The sequence below is a fragment of the Apis cerana genome, linkage group LG12 (genome assembly GCF_029169275.1).
Source record: "Apis cerana isolate GH-2021 linkage group LG12, AcerK_1.0, whole genome shotgun sequence".
Classification (NCBI taxonomy): Eukaryota; Metazoa; Arthropoda; class Insecta; order Hymenoptera; family Apidae; genus Apis; species Apis cerana.
The window spans coordinates 669,534-696,005 of NC_083863.1; the positions used below are offsets into that span (position 1 = coordinate 669,534).

The window sequence follows — 26,472 nt, forward strand, 5'->3', positions numbered from 1 at the left end:
ATAATCGACACGCGTCGAAAGGACGGATAACGAGCATTACTTCTGCATTTTTTCCACCAGTAACGTTCAATCCTTTTTCAGACTAACGAGATTAGGATTCGAAGAGGAAATTGGAACGCGAAGAAAGATTAACGGGGACAGGATTGTCGAGGAAACACAGGGTGGCAAGGGTTGCGATTTAAGGAGAGTTTAATTTAGATGTTTCTTGATTATTCTATACACATTGTTTGTTTTCGATGTAATTCGTCACGAGTTGTTTCGATTATGATTAAAATTGAATGTTTACTCGTTTTTTAGAAAAGTATTTATGCAAGAATCTAATCACAGTGTGAATAATCGTACGATTATATATATATATATGTATTTGTACAGAAATAAATAATTTTAATTTTATCGCGATTCGCCGTGGAAATTATCGTTTAAAATTATTTTCAATTATTATCACTTTTAAAAATTCGAATACATCCTGTCTACTAATTGCAATTTTATTTACCGATTGCAGTTAAAGTAACGATTATAAAATTACAAAATCGTGATAGGTTATTATGTTGAAACGAAACGACTCTGAAACTGTTTCAACTTATATTTCCTGTGTACGGTGTTGAACATTCTTGCGGTTTGCTCTTTATTGGACATTACAACAATTTATTTCTACAAGAGCATAGAATCAGAGAAAGTTCTTGAAACGTTTTTAGAACAAACTTTTAGAAAGTGCTTAGAAGACGCTTCTGGGACTTCACCTTTTGCGAATCAACACTCTCGGTGGATTACTCTCAGTGGTGCAGTCTTATTGTGCCGAACGCTTTTAAACGCCTTTCTTTTACCTTCCAAATTCTATTCAATTGTTTTTATTTCAAGATTCTTTTTTTTTCGTGTAAGGCAACTTTATTGCCTAAGCTTTCTACGAGCTAATATTCCAGAAATTATAATTTTTAAGATAGTTTCAATTTCTACTAATAATCGAAAATAAATTCTTTATTCTTCGTAAACAAAAAATGAACAAAGATCGATAGAAGAAGCGAAACGCGTCGATTTATTAAATTCTCTTACGAAATTTCGCGGAGAACGATCTAAATTTCCGAAGAGGTAAAAAGAAGACGATACAAAACAACGCAAAAGAAATAATAAACATTTTAACTTTGAATCTCTATTCAAAGATTCGCAAAAAAAAAAAAAAAATAATAATTTACACACATTTGAAAACAAAACGGGGACGCTATCGAAGATTCGCCATCCTTAGTCAGCGACAGATACGTAATGTCACGTAAATGTCAATGGTGAAACCGTTTCGATCAATCGTGAAAAGCTCTCCTTGCTAATGAATAAATTCGAACGATGGTTTTGCTAGCTGTATCCCATCTCGATTAAACTATGAATCAAATCAGTATTCCAATAGATCCCAGCAAACTTTCTGCAAACATCGCGGAGAGCATCATCGGGGAGGAGGAGGAGGGAAAACAGTTAAACACGCGTAATTAAATTAACCGCTTCGAAACAAAGTTGTCAAGCTCGAAACACTTGTTTCCTTCCTGGAAGGAAGTTGTTGTAAAGGATCGAGTAACGGTTTGGTAAAATTGTTGTTGATCACTCGTTTACTCGAACTCGAATGATATATTCCGGGAGATATCGTTTTGAAGTAGATAGCGTGATCGGAAGCACGTAAGGGGAGTGCGCGAATATCCGTGTTTGTATTTGTTACCCATAACAGTGGTGTGGTAAATCGGAATAGAGTTATGTGGACAGGAGAATGTGGCACTCGATAAATTTAAAATATGAGCTCGTTCTCGCATATTTGTGGGGACGAATGAGTTTGGAATCGTGATTCGTTTCCAGACATCTCTTGGAGGAAGCGAATAGCAATACAAATATATATTTTTATTTATACGTACAACGCTTTGATAGAGGAGATTAAGTTCACGAAGTTGAATAACAGGTAAATATTCATCAGTTTAGCGAATTGTTTGATTATTAAAATGATTGGGGTCGTTCGAAGTAGAGTTTACTCGTGGGATGTTAATATCGATGTTGGGTAAACTCTTTATTTCCAATTCGATGTTATTGAAATATTTGAAAGTTGAAGGATAATAGGATAATAGGAAGGATTTTTAAAAAAATTGAAAATGGAAATTGAGAATTTGTGAGAGCTTAAAAATTATAATCACATTTTACACTATTTACATTCAATCTTTTCATCTCGTGCTCTTTCGTTCGTCCAAAGTTAATCAACTCTAATCTAATAAGGGGAGCACAGTTTTTCTATAATTTTGTGCCGATCGATAAATCGTTTTTCTTATCTATCGTGGAAACGAACATTTTCTCTTCGTTAACGATCTCGTTCCTGCGGTCTCGTTATTATTATTCCAGAGTTTCTGTCCGCCCTGTTGTGCAAAAACAATAGCGCATTACAATTCTCTGCTTATTTGCATAATTCTGTCCACGATACCGCTCACTTTTCCGCGCTTAATTCGATCGATTACCTTGAAAGGTTCTTACCAATGCAAAAATTCCCATCACGATATTGTCCCTGCAATTCTTTCGATTGGACGCATTATTTACGAGAATCTCGAATATGGTTTTAAAAATACAACGTCGATGCGATAATTTTAACGAATAATCTCAAAAGATATTTTCTTCTTCGATGGGACATATTTCCTTTACCGTAATACCGCGTTTAAAAAGAATGTATCCATCTGTGCGAAAATCCAGTGAAAACCTTGGCCCTGAAAGTCTGAGAAATCTTATTCGTTGCATTGGATTACGATGTAAACTTGAAATTTTCCACACGTATCGCGTTCATTGCGAACCAGCGCGCGTGTCCTTGCGATAGTTAGACAGAATTTTTGATTTCCACGATAGAAATCCTATTGAAAGAGATAGCCGTGCTTGCTTTCGACGAAAAGAAGTGGGAAAATTGTGAGAATAAACTTTGAAGAAAATACGATCAAAAGAGTAGAAAGTGTATGCTCATCGTTAACATAATTTTTATTTCAAACATCTCTCCTCGAACGTATCCATTGTAAACAATTTTATCCAAAGATCTCGAGTAATCGGCATAACTATCTTTTAAGTTTTTAGGTTAGAATGGTAAGGAGTTAAGGAACAACGTTTTATGAGCGCGATTGTTATCGTGATTAGACTTAATGAACGGTATTATACGAAATTCCCCTTTGAAACAGGCTTTTTCAGACGAAACCAGCCAAATTTGTTACAATTCGTGATCATATCTCTTCCGCCTTTTAAATCATACATTTCATATTCACATTTCGTTCAGAAAATTGCATTACGTCTACTTTAACTCCTTATACTTTCTCACCAAACGTGTATATAATACACACAGAGATATTCACTCCTTCGTTCTCCTTCCAAAATAACTGATCTCGATCCAAAGGTAAACACGATTCCTATCGCGCAATTTATCAAACACCATTAACCACGCTCGTACGTACATCCGAACTCGGTCGGTGTCCGCGCTGAAAGCGAAAGGACGACGATCGTAAGGTCCGTGCGTAAAAAAAGTGGAGGAGGGGGGAGTGGTGAGCGATACACGCGCGACCTAGGCGTTCCCTGGCTCGTGTTGTTGTTATTGTTATTGTTGTTGTCGCGAATCCTTGCTTCGACTCGAAAGTCCTGGCTTAGCCGCCTCCGTGGGGAAACCTCGTGGGCCGAAAGTGGTGGACGCGGTACGACGGCCGGCGTACGATCGTGGCCAATGCCAGTCACCGGTGAAACGTGAAACGCGAAACTCGGGGCGAAAGTTTTTCTGGTTCCTGGCCGAGGAGGAGTGGTGGGGCGCGGCGGGTTTGATTCGTCGCCAATTTTGTCGTCCGGATTCTTTATTTGTTTGATAGCGCGCCCGGGCCGCCTCATTCCGGTAACAAGTGTCGATAAGAGGTGTCCCTGCAGTACCTGTTGTTGTTGTTGTTGTTGTTGTGTTGTTGCAAGAAGAGTCGTTGCCCGCGCCGCTTCTTCCACTGCGCTTTGCGTTATTGAAGACACGACGACGGAGGAGTTTGATCCCTCGAAAGGTCGGTATACATTAATCTATATTTGATCAAAATTTGTTGTTCGGCATGTTCGTGTTCCACTTGTTGCTTTTATGTGACAAGTGTGAAAAAGTTATCAGCGAGGATATAGTTGTACTTTTGGGCAGAAAACGTTGCTGTTTTACAACTAGAAGTACGGTTTTAAGAAACGAAAGGATATCGGTGAAAATGAACCGTTGTTGTTTTCATATATTTTCTATATGCGATCGTGGGTAGCGAATGAAAGGTTTCAAATGATTCATCGAAGGAGAACTTCATTCGAGTAATTGCTCGAGAATTAACTCGCTCCAACGTGTAGATACATGTAATTTGAATAACGAATTAGAAAATAAGCAAAGTGGACAGAAAGTGGATGAAAGTTGATTCTAATGATATTTCGTAAGTAACAATCGCAATACCGTTCAACGAATCATTATTCGCATTTACAAATGTAACAAATTTATCGTATCTCTTCATTATCGGAGAAACTCTGTCGTCGAAACGAAGAGAGCATCGAATCAATTCAATATTTTATCGCGAGAGAAGGAAAAAGAATTTTCTAGCAAGGACGTATTAACTAACGCGAAACATGATATTTATCTTTCGATCTTTCGCAAGGCCTCTCTATAACCGCAGTTATTCGCCTGGTGGTCCGGTTCTGGCCGATAAAACGTTCGAAACGCGCGCCATTAACATGGACACCGTTCACTCGCGCAACACGAGACACGTAATTGAGCGAAAGTTTCGCCGTTGGAAGCGTGGAGCGGAAGTATCGTTACGCCGTTCTTATTAAGCGCTTCCTTCGCGGTTTTGCCTGGATCCACGAGTCGTGCGGCCGCCACACACGGAAGCCACGGGTCATTTCCATCCCGCGACGGGGCTGATTCACGTAGCAAGTTTTACGCTCTATTCCTATTCGAGCAATATTTGGCTCGACTTAAATTCGTATTAAATCAATCGAGCGGGTTTAATGGTCGTCGAGTATCATTTCTTTGTATTTTTTGAAATTTATAATTTGTATATATTTTTGATTGTCGATTCTTAATTTCTGAATTGCTTCGAGGAGGAAAGACAAAGACATATTATTTGGGATTCAATTTTTTTTAACGGAATTTTCAATCTTCGTGGAATAGAAAGAAAGAATCGAAAGAATTTTCAGGGGAAAAGTCTCTCCCTATTTGTAGGTTGTAAAGAATCATTCAGACACTTTCATTGTCTCGTTACAAAGGAACACCTACCTGGATAAATCTATCGGTCCAAAGTAGATCCTCCTTCCTCCTTTTCCGGATCATATTCGTTCTTTCTTACTTTTCTTTTCTCTATGAAACGACAATAATAGGAGATAACAATCGAGGAAATCCTCTTTAAACGTTTCCAATTGCCTGCTCGTCCTCACAATCTCTCCTAATTTAATGATTCTCCATCATTCGGTGTAACGAAACCTTTGCGAGACGACTTTATTTCTTTGTTTCAATATATCAAAGTATTCCGAATGAAATCGTATTATTGGGATCGCGATTCGACTTAAAGAAATTTGTAAATTTTACTTTTCCTCGTACGGAAGGGGTGGAAAATCTGAGAGTAAGATGTTTCGATCGTCCTCTTCCCCGAGAAAGCAGCGTCCTTGGAAATTCATCCCGGCTTTCATCCGATCTCTAAAAAGTAGGTTTGTTGTTTCACCTATGCCCAAGTTTGACTCTTGTTTCCGTTCCTCTGTCTGAGAAGAGCGCTGTTTCGCTCTTCCGCGAGTTCTCCTAGATCTAAGCTTCATCAAGGTCAAGCTTCGTGACCCATGGCTCATGCATTAGCATAACGGATACGTGCGCACGGTACTGTTATTGCACACGAGTATCGTTTCTCGACGATTGGACGATCGAAAGTCGAGAATTTTTAATCGAAGAAAATTCCAGAAAAATTTTAAATTCAGTGTGAATCGAATTACACTTAAAATTATATATTTTTTATAATGGAAATTCAAGAAATATTATGGAAATGAATTGAGATATAAGATTATAAATAATAAACGAAAAGTTCTTACTTAATTTTCCTTTTTGATCGTAAGGACTAAAATAAATAATTTTGATAGAAAAATGAGGCTGAAGCTTTATCAATCATTCCACATTTTTATTATATATATTACAATTGACTGGTTCAGAAACGTTCAGAAACATTCTCCAATTCTACTTTCACTATTCATATTTTTTTTTTCTTTTTTTTAGATATTTATGTCGTTCCATTTTTCTACTCTATTACTTTCTTCCAAGCACGTGGAAGTGTCATCCAAGTTCGAGTAATTATAATTTAGCGCTCAATTATTGTCAGTCTTTATAATTTATAAATGTCAAAACTAATGACAAATTACTGCAATTAAAATTAAATCGTTAAAGATACTTGTTTAGAAGAAAGTATCTCTTTATCGCGCTATATTCGATATAATTAAGGGTAAATTTCTATAAATAATCTCTTCTTACGATATTGTCATTAAAAAAAATTGTACGTGACTCGTTAAAGTAAAAATTTTATCTTCTCCGGCACAATTATAACCAGGTGAAATTTTTTTCGATCGAAACGAGGACGTTGCGCCAATTCTTGAATACCAAAATTCGAGGAATTATATACTTCGTATTAACAATTTCAATTCAACGAGATGATCGAATTAAATTTATTCGGAGCATACGATAATTAATAGCCAAGTATTTGCATACGTATTATGTGTCAAACTAACGTGACTTTCGAATAATTTATGCGAGAAGAGGAAGGAAGTTGTTAAGTACACGATAATAAATCGTTTAACGATTATTTGCTACTTTATAACGATACGCGTTCCAATTACCAAAGTTAAGTTTCCTAATTTTGGATTAACGAGTTTAATTGTTAATGAATAATTTTCACGTCTCGTCAATTTTCCATACTTTCGTGTCAGAAGAGAAAGAAGAAGAAGAAATTTATTTCATCGGGAATAGGAAATTCGTCTAGTTGATGAAAAAAAAAAGAAAAAAAGTTCTCGATCCATTCCGAGATCCTCCGCCGAGTTTGTATCGAGTTGATTGACAGTCTCGATTCTCGTAATGCCAATTTGTTCGAGTTACGGTCACTAGCATGAGTCGAAAGTGAAATCGTCGCGTGCAAAAACGTCGACACAGATTCGCACACTGATAATTCGTGCTCTTAAACATTCTTCCTATGCCATTGTCACTATCCACCAATCTTCTGAATCAGGAAAACAAACTTGTCTTGAATCCGATTATATAATCGAAATTTCTGAAAGAACTTGTCAATGGATATCAACTCTGTTGCAAGAAATGGATCTTTAGAGATCGTTCTCAAATTGATTTTGTTTTCTCAAATATCGACTCGAGATGATTTTGCGCATAAAGTAAAAGTCCAGTAAAAAAATAAAGAAACCTAATCAATACTTTGCTGTTATTAATCGAAGATTAGGAAATCTAGCATAGATAAAGAGTTGTCGCATGAAATGCCGCAATTTGCCTCTCAAATTCTAATTCTTTTTGTGTTCTTGGATATTATATTTGCAAACTTATAAGATAATTAATAAAATTTGTATTTTAAGATTATTTATAAATAAATTATTCAAAATATGAGGTAATAAATATACAAAATATACTTGGATTAAAAATTAATGAGATTAAAAAAATATCAAGATTCTAAACAATAATTTTATCTTTCAGTGATTCGGAGATTGGTTACTTTAAAGTCATGTAACTATATCAATAATTTAAAAATGTGAAAAAGAAAATTATACTATATCGTGGATTGAATGTTCAATTAATTATCCGTATAAAAATTTTTTCATTTATGAAAAGGGACCTTTTTTCCCCTTTCGAGAGGCAAATACACCATCCCACGTTCACAACAGCAATTCAAATATAAATTCAAATCCAGTTTAATGTTTTTCAAATCTGATAAATCGAATAATTATTTCCTTCCTTTATCCAATCTTAGAATATAACGGGAGAGTGTACTCGGATCGTTCGAAAACCCTTTTACGCAAATGATATCTTCTCACGTAAATCCATTCGCACAAATTCGATTCGAGTACGTTATTTCCCGTCAATCTCGATTTCATTCCCATTCATTCATCCCGTCGATATTTTCCAGTGACGCGCCATTTCACAATGGCCCGTGTCCAATTTACACAATTTCACCGCGGGAACAATTACACGTGAATCGTATTACGCCGTTGCTTTCTCTTTAACTTGAACTTAATTGCACGGCGAACGAGCCGCCGCCGCCGCCGCTTCCCTCTCGACGTTGTTACGACGTTTGTTGCTTCTGGCCTAGGTTACATTACGTATTTTCTGTTCCCCCTCCACTTGAAAACTAAAATTTTAAGAGCTTGGAGAAAGTTGGTATGGAAAAAATACTCGTTAAATTAAAAGCATTTTAAAATCTTTCTCACTCTCATTGCATTCTATCTACTTCGATTAGTCTTGTCTTCTACTGTTCTTCAAAAGTCTTAGAGTTAATCCAATTCACATATTCGATTCCTTTTATCCCAATTAACGCTCCGATTAACGTATTATTATTTTCTTTCTCCCATTGGCACGCAAAAAGTACAAAATAATCATCTTCCAACGTTGCATTCAACGCGATTATCGAACGTTATACTGAGTATATAATGTCAGCCATTTTACGAGATGGCAGCAATGTCATTCATCCGCGCCAGACTTGATAATTCAGAGAAACAACTTAGCGGATACGGTCTTGCCGTACGAGCGTTGCTACTCCTTTCCGCTAGCCTCCATGGAGCATCCAATTCCCCTCTTCAGAACAAAAGATTCTTGAATTGCAACCTACCTTTCTTGTGCGCGTGTCGAGCGTCATAAGATGCGGAGTCACGACGCGTTCAAAAGTGCGCACCGATTGACGATTCATCGTGAATAATTTGCAGAAATGTACGAGGATAAACTGTGATCGTGGTGAAGAAGAAGAAGAAGAAGAGGACCGAACATGAGGGGATCAGGGCAAACGTTGGCTCTTTGGTCCGCTTTGGCGACGTTCTTGGCACTGTTTGGTCACCTTCATTTTGCTGCAGGTACGTTCAACAGCTTGCTAGTTTTTAAGTTTTTCATCGTGTTATTTATAAGTGCAAGGAAATTTATCGTGATATGTTGTTGAAATGTAGCATCATCAGTATATTTAAATTTAGTAAGTGAAGTTGTATTAATAATGGTTGAATATTTTATTTTATTTATTTAGATAGTTTAATCGAAATATTAATTTGTGGAATTTTATTATTCATATTTTATAGCGATTAATAAATTAATTGAATTATTGTTAAAGGGATTAAGGGAAAAATAGATGTAGAAATTCGAAAAATCATTAAAGTAGAATCGAGAAATTGATCGATACAAGATATTCGAGATTGAATCAAATTTTATTTCACGATGGCTATTTCAAACGCTTTTAAGGACAGTCGATGTGAGCGTAATAGCGTGTAAAAGCTAGAAATAAAACTCGTATTGTTTTCGACACACGATATTTAATTCAACAGATTCGTCGCACCATTTCAACCATAATTTACTTCTCGACCATCTTTTTATCGGATTTTATCGACGCTCTTGCTCGCCACGACCAAGTTTCCTCAAAAATCTACAATCGCAAACTTTTATCACGCAATTCCCTCTCTCTCTCTCTAAGAAACAATATTTTTTCTCTTTAAGAAACAAATAATCTCTTTATCTGAATAATTGAATTAAATTATAATTATGATCGATTTCTGTCGATGCTCGATTTCGAATATTATTTGGGATACATCCAGAAAATGAAAGTTTGCTGGTACTTGAATTCAAAGTGCTTCGAATTTTTTCGAAATTCATTTATTAAAAATAAATGTAATAGATGCAAAATTTAATTCGAATTGAATGGTCATCGAAGGTCATTCGATATTCAATTACTCGCAGAGCAGTGATAGCTTTGGCCTAGATATTATTATTATTATTATTATTTTTTTTCTGACCCAGTATCGCGTGTGACACTCGAGATAAAGAGAGACCCTGTTGCGAAGATAAACCGTTGATTCCCATCGTTACGATTTCAGATCGTGAGATCGAGGCCTGGCTCGTATTCAAAGTGCAATTTGTTGCTCGTTAATGAACCTTCGCCTATGCCTCTGCCGAGTGCGTTAATTAAATCGATACTCGAGCTAGCCTACTCGATTTTAATTTAAAATCTGAACTAGATTAGTATTAACGAAGGAATAGGATAATAATGCTTGTTACGCAATATTCATATTCATTTTAAAGTATAAATATCGCGTTATAATTTAGTAGTTCACTTTCATTTCCTACGATTAATTACCCACACGTCGACTTAAAGAAGTAAAAGAGGAAAGGAAGAGATTTAATAAGCCTCGTTTATATAAGTTCGAGATATTATAAATGGAATAAATTTTGAGGGATCGATACTTTACATTTAAAATAATCTCTTCCATTTCTTTCGTTCCATCCCTCGTGATTCTTTGTCGATTCCGTTTTATCGATCACGAAACGTGTAAATATTGAACGATGAAAGATTTCGTTACAGAAATAATTTTTTAAATTATTTCGAGGAGGATTGTGGCCATGGCAAAGTTTGATCAAACAATTGTTAACATCGTTCCATATTTTTCCCCTCCCCTGTTCATTTTTCTGATAATAACGATGGCTTCAATGTCATCTCGTCGTAAGTTTTGATTCGAAATTCAGTGAGACGTACTTTTGTTTGATACATTATTTCCTTCCCCGGCCTTTGGAAGTAATCTCTTTGACAGCTCTCCAAAAGTAAAAGTTTCCTACTTTTCTTAGTGTGTTCGTTTCTTCTTGCTCTTCACCTCGCTGCTTTTAATTATTTTCACGGCGTATTCATATCTCCTTCGTATACTAAGGTCGTGCTCGTACAATGTCCAAAAAAAAAAAAAAAAAATTCAACCTCTCTAAAAACACATATTCCCGAATAATAAAGAACGTATTTCGTGAAATTTTGAATATATATATATATGTAACTTGATAGATAATTTCTTTCAATTTTTATTCGTATCCTTACAAATATGATTCATAACAAGGTGTCATTCGAAAATCTGTCTCATTTCTCGAGAAGCTACCAAATAATGTATCGAGGTTGTTGTTCGATTGTTTTTGCCTCTGGAATTTCAAACTCCTTTTTCATCCCCAGATTAATGGGGACGTTCTCGAAGGGTGGAAGACGAGGGATGTAATGTAATGTATGTAATGCAGACCGATGGAACTACTTAAACGTTGGTACACTTCATTAGGGATTCACCTTTGGAAGATTGGAGGCTAATCGTTTGTGAAAATCTCGGCTAACCTAAACTACGATTCGAAATTAATATTGATCTTCGTTTTTTAGAAATTATTAAGTTGTAATAAATCGTTGTATTTCGATGACGTACAATTAATTTGTAACACACATCTGAGAAAAATCTCAACTTGAAGGATCTACAATTTGTACAGATGATAATACAATATACTTTTCAATAAAACATCCATATTTCTCGATACAACGATTCTCTTAAACGATCACTCGAAAGTTGTAAATCTGAGTTTCCGCAAAAATGTTTTAAAAAATATAAGAATGATTTATATTTTTTCCAACTAGGGTTAAACTTCCTTTCATTTTCCTATCCATCTTATCCCAAATAATACATCTTCCCTGCAAAAAAGTATGCACATATATATATATACTCTATTCTCGCAAAACGATGGAACAACAAGCACCCAATCGGGACAAAAACCGCCCTCGTCCTCGTCCATCAGCCATAATCCTCGAACCGCGCGTTTTTTCCACCCCCATTCTATCTCGATCCGGGATAATAATCGAAACGAGAGCGATGGCGGCCAGCCCTCGAAGAACAGCGTCTCGAAGGCGATGTACGGCCGCGTCGATGGAAAAAGCCGACCGACCTTGTCCCACTTCCGCCCGAAACGAAGCTTCGCCTGTGTGCAAATGGTTGCACCCGAGCCCGTTACGTAATCGTAACGCGTCGTACCATCATCATCGGTTTCAGAAATTGTAGCAGAGCCGCTCGAAGCGTTTCGACGCCGTTGCAAAATTAAGGAGGGAATTTCGATTTTCGAATTTTCTTTTCCCCTTTTTGTTAATTATTCGTCTAACGTTGATTTTGCACAGATTCGTGAAGTATATTTGTTTAGGAAGCGCTCGAGGATCGTATAGGTCGCGTATGGATTGGTTCGATTCTATTTTCGAAATGTTTTTAATTATTCTAACAGATCGGATTTCTTATAAATATTGGCGTGTCATTTGAGATGTATCACCTCTTGGGTAACCTCGTTTTTCGAGTATCGATATAAAATAGGTTTAAAATAGGTCCTGATAAGTCTTTCAGTCGTTACTTTATATATATATATGTATTTATTTGTGCCAGTACTAAATTTAAATTGTCCCCCATATCCGAGAATATTGTTTTGTCCCGGATAATTGATGCGTTTTCGATATTTATTATTGCGATACATTGTTCCAAATATCGACGATGATAATTTCAAACCGTTTTTATACAGATGTAGAAAATTCCATTCCGTTCTCCTCGGTTTGAGATCGAAATTTAGATCGAACTGTACAAGCAAGTGATTCTTATCTACGTGAAAATCGTATTCCTCGAAGAATCTTTGAAGAATCCTGTAACACGTGGCGCGCACCTATTGTCACATCCAGGCAAGAATTCGTCTGACGTTTCTTCTGAAAAGTAATTCTCCTCGAATCTCCTCGTGGCAGACAAAAAAGAGAGAGAGACAAAAACGTGGCGCGAAAAAGGGAAGAATTTGCCAAGGATTTTCTTTGACAGCCTCCCCTGTCTATTTAAGATCCTCCGAGTGATTTCACCGTGGGCGGAATTTCCGGCGGATTATGCGGAACTTTATCCGGATGATCGATGAAAAGAATCGAGCGACGATTCCCTTCCTCCGTAACAAATGTAATTCGATCCTCGTCGAGGGCGGCGATTGATGGCGACCGCTTTTCAGGAACGAGTTACTCAAAGCGACGGATCTTGTTCTGCTGAATTTTTCGAGTAAACTTGGTTTCGGCACGAATTTTTCAGCTGATCGAATTTCCATTTCGCCTACATAGATAATTGCGAGTGGAAAAACTTGAAAAAGAACGTCGATCGGCCGCGATGCGTGTCCAGCCTCGCGTGTTATCGGCTTCGGATCGTGCGTTCGATCGGGTGAAAGTCCTTTTGCGGGCTGCAACGGGAAGGGGGACACCTGCTAAGCTTTCAGAAACACGGAGAAACACCGGCTCCTTGCCTCGGGCGCCTACGCGTACCCATACGTGTCGAATTGTTTAATTAAGACGATGTTTATTCGCTCCATGTTAATAATAATAACAACAACCGAGTTTTCTATGCCTCCAGACAGAGGAATCTGGGTAGAATCGATGCTTCAATTTTTCAATATTCTTCAATAATCGGAATATTCCGTGTGAAAATTACAATATGACGATTTAACGATGATGAATTCCCCTGTTCAAATGCCTTTTCCCGTTATCCCCAAGGAAAATATCTTATATCGCGGAATAATAAGAGGTTTCCAGACGCAATTATGTAGCGTTTCTTTCCGTGCAACAAGGAGCCGGGTTGAAAAACGGTGAAATTGCCGGACAATGTTCCGTAGATCGACGCGATGATCGCAGCCCTGAATAAATTGAGATAAGATCTAGCACGGCGAACTTCCTCTCCGTCTTCACCGTGTATCGTCCCTCCGATCTTCTCCCTCCTTTTCGCAGTCGGAAACGATGTTTTACGTCCAGTCCGGGGAACGAGCTAATTACTCGAACTGGACTTCTAATTCTCGAATATACAGAACCTTTGTAAATCGTTGTCCGATCTTCTGCGTGATCAACGAGGAGGAATGAAATTTCGGATGAAATATGAATTTTTGTGGAGGAGAACTTGGCCTTGTTATTCGAGATGGATCGAGTTCTTTTTACTCGTTTTCTTTCCAACTAGTTACTTACTTATTATGCTATGTGTTCATACATATTTCACACTTTGTAATTGATTTGCATTCAATCGATGAAATAATAATTTGCATAATCGTTACGGAACAGTTGTTATCATCCTTGAAAACTGGAACGTGTTAGACAATGAAACTATAAGGAAATATAGAATGTCGTTAACCTGATTAGTACACATCCGATTTTTCAATATTTGAATATTTCACACGTAATAATGGCTCGTTATTCTATTCTCTTCTATTTTTAATGTTTTAATAAGAATACAGTTGGATATTAAGACTTAAGAACGTTAACACACGTTCCTTCTTTATGTAATATTTAAAGCAACAACAATTATTCATTAAAATAACTAAACATTGTTTCATTCTTACATAAATTAATTCTCGAATTTATTGTTATTTTGAACTGTTGTTTCGTTGTTTTTTCAAAATATTCGCAAAGATATTAGATTCGATATTTCACAAGACCAAATTCTTTTTTCAAAAAGTTGTACAACAACGTTCAATCCGATATCGCACGAAGAAGAAGTTACAACAGAAACGCCTATGGCGATTCTCGATCTTCTCAAGACATTCTTCCATTCTCAGACCAGGTTGCAAAATCAGCAAAGATGGCCGCTGCACTGGATGAATTTCTACACGACGGTCAGCGACGACGACCTTTTCAAACGCTTCCTGTTCGACGGCGAGAAAAAACGTCGTTGTTACATCGCCTCTATCCTCCGAGAAACACGTACGCGAAAAGTTATCGAATCGTTAGACGAGTTTTCCTTTTTTTATCGAAGGGTGGAAAAATACCTCCTGCTTAACTCGTTCTGCACGCACAACACTGGTCAACGCGTGTCAAAAGACCAGTTTCGTAACTCTGATAATATTGTAGAATGTAGAAAGGCACGTTTGCCTCGCTTCGTTCGTCGGATATCTATATTTTACGTCTACTTTTTACGTATAGTTTGAAAACTATATCGATCGAGAAGAAATTGATTAATGTGTTTTCTGAAATTATTTTTATGGATATTCGTAACAGAATAAACGTAGAAAAGAATGTTGGATGTTTCAAAGTTGAGAGTAATTTTGTCATTTTCATCGTATCAACTTCTTTTTCTCCATTCGTCAATATTTCTATTTTTATTTTTTAAAACAGGATAAAACACAGGATATATGATTGATATACAAGTTTTCATTGCCTCGACTCATTAACATTATAAATATATTGGTAAACATCGACAATTGCTTTCTCGCTGCTTGCTTAATATGCATCACGCTTCTAGTCTTATGATTGAGCATTAATCAATTATTACTTGTATAGATAATCGAATGTTGTAAATTATACAAGAGAATTGTTCGTCTTAAATGTCTTACTTTTCGATTGTCACTCGTTTTACCTCCAAGTCGATTCGCTTTCGATTTTTAAATCAACTCGATAAATAAATTCCATAAATAAAAAGTAAGATCAACTCGAAACGATCCATCGATAAAAATTTGCGTGGAATATAAACTCGAATTATCTCGCACAGACGAAATTATCTTTCCGCTCGTACGACTGTTATTTTTAAAAAAAGAACGGCAACGCAAAGGTGTCGAACCTGTCTCCGCCACGGTCTCTGAGCTTTGAATCGCGATAACGTTTCACGCCCAAATTAATCGTGTAAATTCTATCGACAATCCTTTCACTCATAAGTGGACCCTATATTTCGCCCGAGTTGTTTCAGAAGCCGCGAGTAACAGAGTTGTTATTAAATTTAAATACGAGCGAGTAAAAACTGTATCGATGTGTCGATGCGAAAATCTGGTTTCTCCATGGGGGAAAAGGGAAAAAATGGTAACGGATGGAGGAGGAAAAAGTAAAACTCGTAGGAATCACTGGCAGGAAATGGGAAAGTACGACTGAGGAATTATTGCTAGAAAGTATTCGATTAAGGTCTCGTATCTAGTTTTGAGCCGTGGAAACGGATATTTCTCCATCTGTACGTATTATTGTATCTATAAAATATTTCGTAATTTTGAGGTAATAACAATTTCGTCGATTTGAAATTACATAAAATATCCCTTTCAAAATTGTTACTACATTCTTCGTATTAATTTTGATTAAAGATTCAAAATGTGCGTTATAAATAATTTATTCGTACACGTTCGTAGGATGCCAGTTCTTTCCGATAGGGGAGTACTTGAAATTCGTCAGGGTGCCGGAAAATCTTCCAAGAGGCACGGAGATCTTATCGTTAGAAGCTCACCCGAGAAGTCATATCTCGATAATGCCGGTGGACAAAGTGAGTATTTGTATGATATTTTCTCTTAATCTTTGTTTCGTGATTATAAATCCAAAACTGTATGAACCACGAATGACATTTTTCTTCTTCGCTTCACACTGTAATTTCAGACAAAGCTGTTGAAAATTATGAATTTTAGGGTATTAAATGTAAAAATTTAGATTATATTAAATCTCGTTTTCCTCGTATTTACGCATTCAGAGAAATCCTGTCAGCCGTTTCAAAAGAAACGTTCAATATTCAAGAAATGAATCCTGCAGAAATATCTTGCGCGCAATTATATACTTATACTCCCTATTAAAATGTCAACTCGTCCATTTATTTCTCTTGCATGACAATAGACGCGTGTATCCATTACAAATAAATAAGCAAACGAAAGATGCCTCACCTCTTTGTCAATGTCCGACTTGCTTCTTTTCCAAGCTCCTCAGAAGCTTGAAAAATGCAAAGAGACGGTTCCAATCACGAATGAAAAGACGGCGCGTTCGTTAATCGTTGCAGGATGAAGACGCCCGTTTCTTCGCCTACAAGGAGACGAACAAGACACACGTCTCTCTGATGCTGGCTCAGTCCCTCGAGGACCTGGTGGACACGGAGGTGCCTAGAAATCTGCTCAAGTTCCGCGTGGTCTGCGATTATTCGGACGGCGGCGATTCTCTGGTAAATTGTAGAAAGTGATGGATCGTTTTAATATTATTTTTCACGGTTCCTCGAGCCTCGTTACGATCCACGAGATTAATTTAAATTATTCCGATGCCTCGGATGCTTAATTTTAATTTTGATCCGGGAAATTGGCGATTATAATAAAATCGGATCATCGAGATTGCGATAAAGAAGGAAAGAGGTAACGTGCAATTTTGATAAACAAACGATCGGCAGTTTGCTTACTGCAAACCCTCTCAAAGGAGATCTCACGAGAAAATTTAATCACGCAGAAGGTAAAATTTAATCGGTATTTGTACATTATATTGCTCTGACCTGAACGAATCTTTTTCGAAAAATTTGTAAACGTATATTAGAACGATAGTGCGATTACAAGGAATGATTGGATAATAATCTACGAGAGTTAGATCATTTAGATTAAAATTAATGGATAGAAAGAGAATATATATTATAATTATCAAGAAACAAGTGCACTTTAAGTCATCCGATTCGTTCCATTCTTCCAGTTATCTTTAATGTCCCTAGAGCTATTTTCTTATTTTGTCCCAGAGGTCTAGTTCCTTTTCATAACTCGCATGCAAGAGTAACTAGAGCGTGCAGACACCGGTTTCGATAGGACGAACGAATCCTTGCTACCGGTTTTGTATTTCTATCGTGTGCCAATAAACGTTTATGCAATTATTTCGTTGGAAACCCGCGGATCGAAGAAACCGTTACGATATTGATTACAATTTTTATTCCATCATTTTTCTTTTCGAAGAAAATTCTTTGTACTATTTACTATTTAGATTCGTTCGCAAAGGATGGACAATGAAATTGAATCTGTATGATATTAGATTTAGGAAAGAATTGTGCACTTTCTACAGAATTTTACGAACAAAATTATGTTACTCTGTGAGTTTTCTTCTAATAATGGAAAGTATATGTACGTGATACTTTTATATTTATCCGATCACACTGTAGGTATTAACTGGAAATAAAGTGTAAACTTTTCTTCTCGTTCAATTTTCTTAATTCATTCATGATGCAATAAAGAAGAATGTTTCTCTTTAGAAAGATTTATTGAGGATATTTTTTTATCATATGTAGCGAATACTTGTTTTGCCGAGTTATTTTAAAGTAATTAAAATTCTTGCAACTGATTTGCTAATTTCAATTATGAAATATCTAAAACCTTCCAAATTAAATAGATACTTTGAGCTTATCTTTCTTCGTTCGTTACAATTTTGTCGGTTCATCGATTAAAATTTCAAATTCTCATTTCAACGATGGAATCTTTCCCCTCCATAAAACATTCTCGCAAAGAATCGAAGAATCTAAAAGAGAGAGAAAAATTGTTAGAACGTTTTATCAGAGAGAATTTATCAAACGGGCAATCTCCGCGAAATGTGTAAAAAGTGAATGCATCGATCAAACTGTGTATTCAGATTCGTGGCATTAATTTCGAATTAACAGCGAAGGGAAAAAAGGCCGAAGGTAAACTTCCGCGGCAGCGTACGTGCATTTCCATTTAGCTTTTTAATCAACGCTCGAAAACCTCGTGTTTCGCAACTCCGGCTAAAAACATATGTTTCATCCTCTCTTAAGCGCTTTCGAAATTAATCCGTTAGCATCGTAGAGGCGAGCTTCCAGCTCGCAACGTTTTGCACAAGTATGCAATAAAACTGGAGGAACGTACGTACGCAGTACCGTTGTTTGATCCTCCTCTTTCCCCTCCCCTTTCTCCCTTTTTTAATCGCTCGATCGGACGTTTTCATGCGTTAATGCAATCTCAACGAATAAATCTCGAGTAATACTGTTACGCGTCTCCGCATGACCGATGATATTAAATAGAATCGAGGAGGGGGGGAAAGATTCTCCAGGTGGAAAAGGAGAGGATCTGTTCGATCGACCACACGAACGATACCGTAAAAACAACGGTTCCTCGTGCTGATCGTGTTTCATCGTTGTTCGTCTCTCTGAAATTTACTTTCCTCTTTCTCTTTTCTTCGTTTCGAAATGTTCGAACAAGAAAATTAATCGAAGATTTGTCATATCGAGAAGAAATCGGTCAGTTAAAGATACATTTATCTTTGACCTATCCTTGAAAAGACGCTGCAATGAACGACACAGCACGCGTATAAATTCCTTTTTCGTGGCCAGCTGCGATAATTGATTCGTTCCTATCTCGAATAACGCGATACGCGCTACCAGAAATAATCGAGTATGAAAAGTACAAGCATCGAGTGGAGGAATGCCGTGTAATATTAGATGCGAGGGATAGAGGCTCGAAGCTGTTGCGCGCGCAGCACATTTTAACGTTTTTGCTCGTAGGTTACGTCGCACCTGTCGGTGACGGTCTACGTGGAAGACATAAACGATCATGCCCCGCAATTTGTCGATGCGCCTTATCACGTAACCGTGGACGAGCTTACTCCAGTCGGTGAGATATGTATACATTTTCCATTTTCCATTTCCTTTGCAAATATACAAGACATAGTGATTTTTAATGGAGAAAGACGTGAGATCGTTCGAACGATGAGAGCTTAATAATTAGGTAATTGATCGCAAAAATTCTGAAGCGAGATTTATCCAAAAATTCGACAGGCGTGACGATATTTCGAGGGATACACGCAGTGGACGGAGACAAACCGAACACGCCGAACAGCGACGTGCATTATGCGATAGTGAAAGGCAACGAGGAAGGCAAATTTTCGCTCGAATCCGGCCACAGAACCGCTCTCATACTCCGCGAGCCGGTGGACTACGACAACGGCGACCGCGAGTTCACGTTGATCGTCGCAGCCACGGTAAGCGACCGTTCTTTCCTCGCATTTGTCCACCATTGCTTCAAATTCGAGGTCTAATTATTAACATGTCTGATTATTACATTTCTTTATCTCTACAATCTCTTTCAAGTTGGGCCAGGATTAGGAATCTAATCTTGGGTCGAATGAGCGTTATCGATGAAGATTTGATATGTACACGTGTATATTGCGAGGTAATTTCTGGTCACAATGAGATTGTCTGCGTTTCAGGATCGTGGGGCGCCGGCCAGGACCACCAACACAACAGTGAGGATAACGATATTGGACAACGACGATCTCGATCCGAAATTCACCAGAGACGTGTACAAAGCGAAGATTTACGAGTTCTATCCGATGCCGGTGAGCGTTTTCTTTTTTTACAAAAGTTGTTTTCTTTTATTTTGCAAGCGATTATTAATCTCGTATGAAAAATTCGATTTTTATAGCATTTCGAAGCGGAGCTTGTTCATTATTTAACGATTAATCTTTGCTTTTTCTTTCTTTTTCGAAATAAATGCGTAAATTCTTAACACAGCGGTCGAACAACTTGTCGATTGTGAAAGATTTTGCGAAAAATTATTCGATTTAATCGGTTGTTGCAATTGCACCAGAATGGAAATTATGAGGTACAAGTGTAATATCACGGACTGTAATTGAACGGTTTATAACTAAACGCGTTGCCAAGATTATGTCGATTGCACAATCGTGAAAGAATCGTACGTATCTGATCCATGCATCCTGTATCCAATAAAGTTAAAAGTAATCCTTTCGTTTATTTACACATCGTGCGTTGTAATAATGAAATATGATAAGAAAAAAAAAAGACTCGTCTTGTTTTCTCGTTAAAGCGGATAAACACATTTGGATAAAGGAGGAAGTCTGTTGAAAGATTAACGACTCTTCGAAACGTTGACTTTCTCCGCTGTCTTCTCAAAAATTTCATGTACACACGGAATACGGACACACTCTCGTAATTATTCATCGATTTTATGTTTTGCGGGGATTTTTTTCAGAAAAAATTGGATTTGGGCTGAAAATTTAATCAAAGCGTCCCGTTCTTCTCGTTCGTATATTTTCAGCCACTTTCTTTCCACCGAGAAAAGCGTGAAGTTTCGGACGAAACGCGTATATCCGCCGGCAATGACCGCGTCAAACCGCGACTTTGAACGATCGTCAATGGAGGAAGAATCACGGAACGGACTTTCTACGTAACCATCGAGCCGTAGCTTCCACGACATTCGTTTTTCCTTTTCTCCTTCTTCTAAAATCCATCGCCGAATTCCTCTTTCTTTCGATTTTTCTGAAAGGAAAGATGCTATTGCCTGCCACGAATCGATATTATCGTCGTTGTTATCACGGATCCAGCAATTGAGAAAAAAGAAATTGTTTTCCCGTGTCTTGGCCTGTTCCACATAACGCGGGGAATGTCGGGGGTCGATACTTTCTTGGACGGGGAACCTTGAAGTGTAAACCTTTCTTTGCAGCAAGGGAGAGAAACGTTGGCGGTAAGGCACGACGCGATATTTATCGCTGCTCGTTCGACTTTCCAGCAATGCGACTCGCCTCGACTCGTTCCACGAGATTTATTCCATTTTAACTCGAGAGTAACGCTTGGTAATTGACTTTCATCCTCGATTTGCACGATATCGCGTGCGTGTATCCATGTATGTATTTTTTGGGACAAACGTGCGGCTTTCAAGACGAAGACGAAGGTGTTTGCATGGATTTTGCTAGAGATATTGAGCTGATTGCGAGTCCAAGTGGCTCACGAGTGTAATTGAGTTCGAGAGTTCGTAAGAGGGTTTCTAATGTGGCTTGGGTGATTAAATTGGAGAGGTGATTAAATTGGTCGAATCAGACGACGTCGAAGAGCTCGAAGATCGTCCAAGGATATTGTTTTCGTATCGATTTATGAAAATTAAATAAAACTGCATTATCGCGCATAATCTCGGATTTAATCGCGTTGATTCGTCAACGCTGTAATTTCGAGCTTCTCAATTTCCAATCCCCAGTAACATTTCCCAAGTCGATCTCTGAACGATTCCATTCGAACAGGAGCAGCCGATCTTCGTCCGGATCAACTTCTCCACGCCGATCCAAGCGACCGACTGCGACCGCGACATAGACACGGCCATCCGCTACGACATTGCGTCGGGGAACGAGCGAGGTTTCTTCCACCTGGACCCGAAGAACGGCACCCTTTACCTGAAGCGTGCCATCGACCTGGACGCCGAGCGAAACTTGCCCTCGAACACGTTCGCCCTGCAGATCCACGCCTCCCAAGTGGACAACCCCCTCAGATCGGGCGTGGCTAGGGTCGAGGTCGAGGTGCTCGATCTGAACGACAACCTGCCCGAGTTCGAGGTGGACCTGTACAACATCAGCATCGTGGAGAATTTGCCGAACGGGTTCAGCGTGCTCCAGGTGATAGCCCGCGACAGGGATCAGGGGGAGAACGGCCAGTTCGACTACGAGCTGGTGGACCCGTCGGGCGCGTTCTCGGTGGACGCGAGAACCGGCTGGTTGACCGTGAGGGACCAGTCGGTCCTCGACAGGGAAAGGAGGGATCGGTTGAGGATGAGGGTGGTCGCCGTCGAGAGAAGGCCGAGCGTGGTCCCTCGAAACGGCTCCTCCTCGGTGGACGTCGACGTGACGCTGCTCGACGCGAACGACAACAACCCGATCTTCGTGCCCGGAAATCTGTACGAGTTGGTCGCGAGGAGCGACTCGAAGGTGGGCACGGTGCTCGGCCAGGTGCACGCGGTCGACGACGACCTGGGCCCCAACGGGATGGTCAGGTACAGGCTGCAGAAGCCGGGCAACTCGACCGCGAGGACGCCTCCGTTCACGGTGGACGAGGCCACGGGCACGATCGCGGTGTCCGAGAGCCCGATTCTCGAGGGGAGGCACGCGATCTTCGTCGAGGCTGCCGACCAACCGGCCAACCCGAGCGAGAGGAGGCTCTCCCTCGCCGTGGTCACCGTGGATGTGTTCAGATCGGATGGTAAGCGGAAGGAAATTAAGTGGACAGATCTAAAGACGAAAAGAACAATCGGTATTGTAACCGTCCTGCTTTTAACAAGTTTTTGTCAATCTTCTGCATCTGATACACTCCACGAATTTTCTGTTAGATTATTGTCTGGGAGGCTAGTCCATTCTTTTAAATTTTCATTCAGGATATCAATGTATTTGTAATGATCTCTAGATACTAAAGTTCTTACCACGTTCAATGATGTGACTTCGTAACTGATATTAGTTTATTTAATACTATTATCTTAATTCGAATTCTACTTTAAACTTGTAATTTCTTCGCAATTTTTTTCAAAATTTAACGTGAAAATTGTACGATAGTTCGATATGCTATCTTCCGCTTTCTACACCAGTCACGAAGATCCATAAAACGCGTTTCGTCAACCGTGGGAAATATTCTGCTCGTATCGCGAGGAGATACGTTCCACGAACGCGTTACATACGCCGGGACAAAGAAAATCCTGAAATATTTTCACTCGCAAGAGGCGTTCCACGCACCGTGAAACGATATTTTTATCGCGGTCTAAACGATCCCCTTCGATCGTTCCGACCGTTTCGACTTCTTGAGAATCCTTTTCCCTTTCGTCGCAGGGCCGGAATCGTTGGAGCCGGATTTCGTGGGCGCCCCTTACGAATTTTGGGTGGGTGCCAACGTGCCGGTCGGCACCAGCGTCGGCCAAATACGCTTGAACGACGCCGTGAAGACCAACGACCTGATCTACGACCTCTTGCACAGCTACGAGGAGGGTGGTACGTAAATTAATCGAGCAACAGGTCGTTAACACTCCGAAAATTTTTGACTCGTACGAGCGATGATATCTTGTAGTTTTAAGAATCAACCTTCCCTTTCGCTCGCTTCACTCGCGAGAAAATTACGTTTCCTTCGTGTTTTGGTTTAGATCGCCTCGATAATAAAATTCTCATTACGAACCGATGCTGATGCTCTAACGATCCAATAAGCTTGTAACAGGCTAATCTATCCGCCGTCCAGAATATCCTGTAATACGCGCCACGTGCTGCATACATCGAATTTCAGTGCCGTTCGCGGTGGAGGAACGCTCGGGTACGATCACGGTGGTCGAGGAAATCGAAAGATTCGACCGATCGATCTACGATTTCGAGGCAATAGTTACCGACGAACGGGATCTGATGCTGATCACCAACGTGTCCATCCACGTGGTCGATCCTAATGACGAGCGAGGCATATTCACCAGGTATTCAGACCATACTATTCACCGTACATTTATCTAATCTAATGCAATTGGCCTCCCTAAATTTTGATGAGAGAATACCAATACCTGACAGAGTTCTCGTAATCAACTCTTGCCAGGTCCCAATAACGTGGCCAGTAAAATTAAAATCGTCTCGATTCGATCTCGAAAGGTCGGAGAGTCGCCGACCCGGCGAGATTCCGTTTGTTTGCTCGTCGAAAAGTCGACGTCCGTTGATTGCAGGGGAACGACCACCGCCCCACTGGTGTTCCACGCGAGAGAGAACATGGCTGGCGCGTACATCGGCCAAATACTTCCGCAGAATGGGACTGGCTCGGCCACGCCAGCCACTCGCTTCTTTATCGTCAATCAGCAGGATGTGCCCGACATCTCGATCACGGAGGATGGCGCCCTGTACGCGCCCAAGGGCCTCGACCGTGAGACCAGGCAGAATTACAGCATCACGGTGATTGCGGAGAGCCCGCGAGGCGTTGGCGTTTTCCAAGTAAGCCTTATTGGTAATTAATTTATCAGCAGGTTCCATTGGTGGACGCTTGTAGTGGTCAAGTGTTTCGTATTGGCAGGGATGCCACTTTTGTCGGAGAGCTTTCTCGAGGATGGAGCGTGTGTGTTCTTTATATGGATAAGAAATGACTATCGATTCTTGGATGATTGGCATATTCCTCTAATAGTAATTTCCTCTAATTCTTTTAATAGCATAGGCAAAGGTATAAGTAGTCTATTTTGAGATTTCTTTTCATTTTAAATATATTTCGATAAATGTGCGAGCCTAAAAGTTGTACGATCTGTTTTTGATTCAATTCGCTTGGAATTTTTGGATGTTAGTTTGTTATTTTAATAGCATAGGCAAAATATTACTTTTGAGACGATCAGTTCTATGATTGACTTGGAATTTTTTCACTTTTTATTTATTTAGAAAGACGTATTTTTAAGATTTCTCCTTTTTTTAAATATATTTTAATAAATATAGTTCATTTCATTGAAATATTTGTTGAAATGCCACGAGAAAGAATTTTGAAGTTGAGAAATTTGTTATACTTTTTCGAAAAGCAACTAGAAAATGAACTATGAAAAATTACTCTAATCATCTCATTTATTAGAATTTCAATAGGATGTCGAGAATGTCGTCCTCGAGCTGCAATAATGTTTGCGGATTCAACTTTTGGAATATTAAAAGTTCCAAGCATGTGGGAAATAATGTTTAAAAATTTTTTAATTTAAAAATTCGAACGAAGGCCCGGTTCAAGGATCTTTCGCGCGCGTAAATTCGACTTTCGCAACGTGCTCGCGTGCATTCGAAAGATTTAACGCGACACTCGTGTTGAGTAATATTTAAAACACTTATTTACGAGACCTAGTTCGTTAACATTTGTACATACTTAACGGTTAATGCGATGCTGCACGAATATTTAAATTCCAAGTAAAATACTCCACAACAATTATTCCACACACAGCGTATTAAAATCACTTTTATTTCAAGGATAAAATTCCTTTCTCGAAGACGTGAATCGCAAACATTTTCATTTTGAAAATATTTTCCACAAAAATCCCATAAAGTTTATCTATTTCGAATTTGAAAAGAATTGCGTTGAAAACAATTTAATAAATTTCACTTTAGGTAAGCGTGATCGTTCTTGATGAAAACGATCATGCGCCAGAATTCACGTCCCCGTTATACGAAGGGCGAATCACGGAGAACAGTCCACCCGGAACGAAAGTGAACTTATCGATTCCCATTACGGCTACCGACAAAGACGAGGGTATCAATCAGAACTTTGTCTTCACTCTTCACGGCGAGGGAAGCGAGTTGTTTAGAATCCATCCAACCACGGGTTTGGTGTACTTCGAAGGAATCGATGATCGTACGTTGGACAGAGAGGCGAGAGCAAACTATAGTTTCACCATCGTTGCTAAAGACAATGGTAAGACATCTTTTCTCGAGGAACTTGAGTTTATCCAAACGGCAAGTTTCGATGCTTGCATATACAAATATACGAGATGCAAGTGCAAAGATAATAATTCCTTTGAATTTCATTATGTGAAGTATATAATTGAGTATAAAATTAAGAAAAAATTTTAATCGTTATAATTCTATGGAAAGTTTACTCTTTAAAATGCTTTTTGATTTATCTTGATACCATTTATGGTTTTCGTATAAAGAAAAGGGTAATTTTTAACCATTAACCATCTCCATTCTTCTCTAACATACCTTAGAAACTCAATAAAAAAAACCGCTATAACTTCGAAGATAATAATCCTAGGTCAATGGACGAAAGATCGTTGGAAAGAGCATCCTTGCTCTTTAAAATACCCTTTCATTTATCCTGATACGACTTCCGGTTCCCAAGATATTCTCGTGTAAAGAAAAGGATAATTTTTAATCGTTTACTATTTCCATCCTTGTCACATACGGACTTTGCACGAGTTATCGCCAATATACCTTAGAAATTCGATTAAAATTAGGAAAAATTTAAACC

General features: G+C 38.8%; 1 protein-coding gene across 4 annotated transcripts in view; it reads left to right on the plus strand.

Moving 5' to 3' along the window:
• The window catches only part of LOC107992695 (cadherin-89D), a 49,770-nt gene that overhangs the window by 15,024 nt on the left and 8,274 nt on the right, over positions 1 to 26,472 (plus strand). For 3 of the 4 annotated variants that reach the window (XM_062082732.1, XM_062082731.1, XM_028664253.2), the window contains 11 exons: positions 8,935 to 9,078; positions 16,154 to 16,284; positions 16,786 to 16,944; positions 19,261 to 19,369; positions 19,534 to 19,736; positions 19,965 to 20,093; positions 21,789 to 22,737; positions 23,355 to 23,513; positions 23,800 to 23,977; positions 24,218 to 24,479; positions 25,614 to 25,917. In XM_062082732.1, coding sequence (XP_061938716.1) covers positions 8,994 to 9,078; positions 16,154 to 16,284; positions 16,786 to 16,944; positions 19,261 to 19,369; positions 19,534 to 19,736; positions 19,965 to 20,093; positions 21,789 to 22,737; positions 23,355 to 23,513; positions 23,800 to 23,977; positions 24,218 to 24,479; positions 25,614 to 25,917 — 2,668 coding nt within the window. In that variant the 5' untranslated portion in view covers positions 8,935 to 8,993. Of the gene's footprint in view, positions 1 to 3,878; positions 4,026 to 8,934; positions 9,079 to 16,153; positions 16,285 to 16,785; positions 16,945 to 19,260; positions 19,370 to 19,533; positions 19,737 to 19,964; positions 20,094 to 21,788; positions 22,738 to 23,354; positions 23,514 to 23,799; positions 23,978 to 24,217; positions 24,480 to 25,613; positions 25,918 to 26,472 lie in introns of those variants that run through there. The other variant, XM_017048716.3, reaches the window with a different exon arrangement.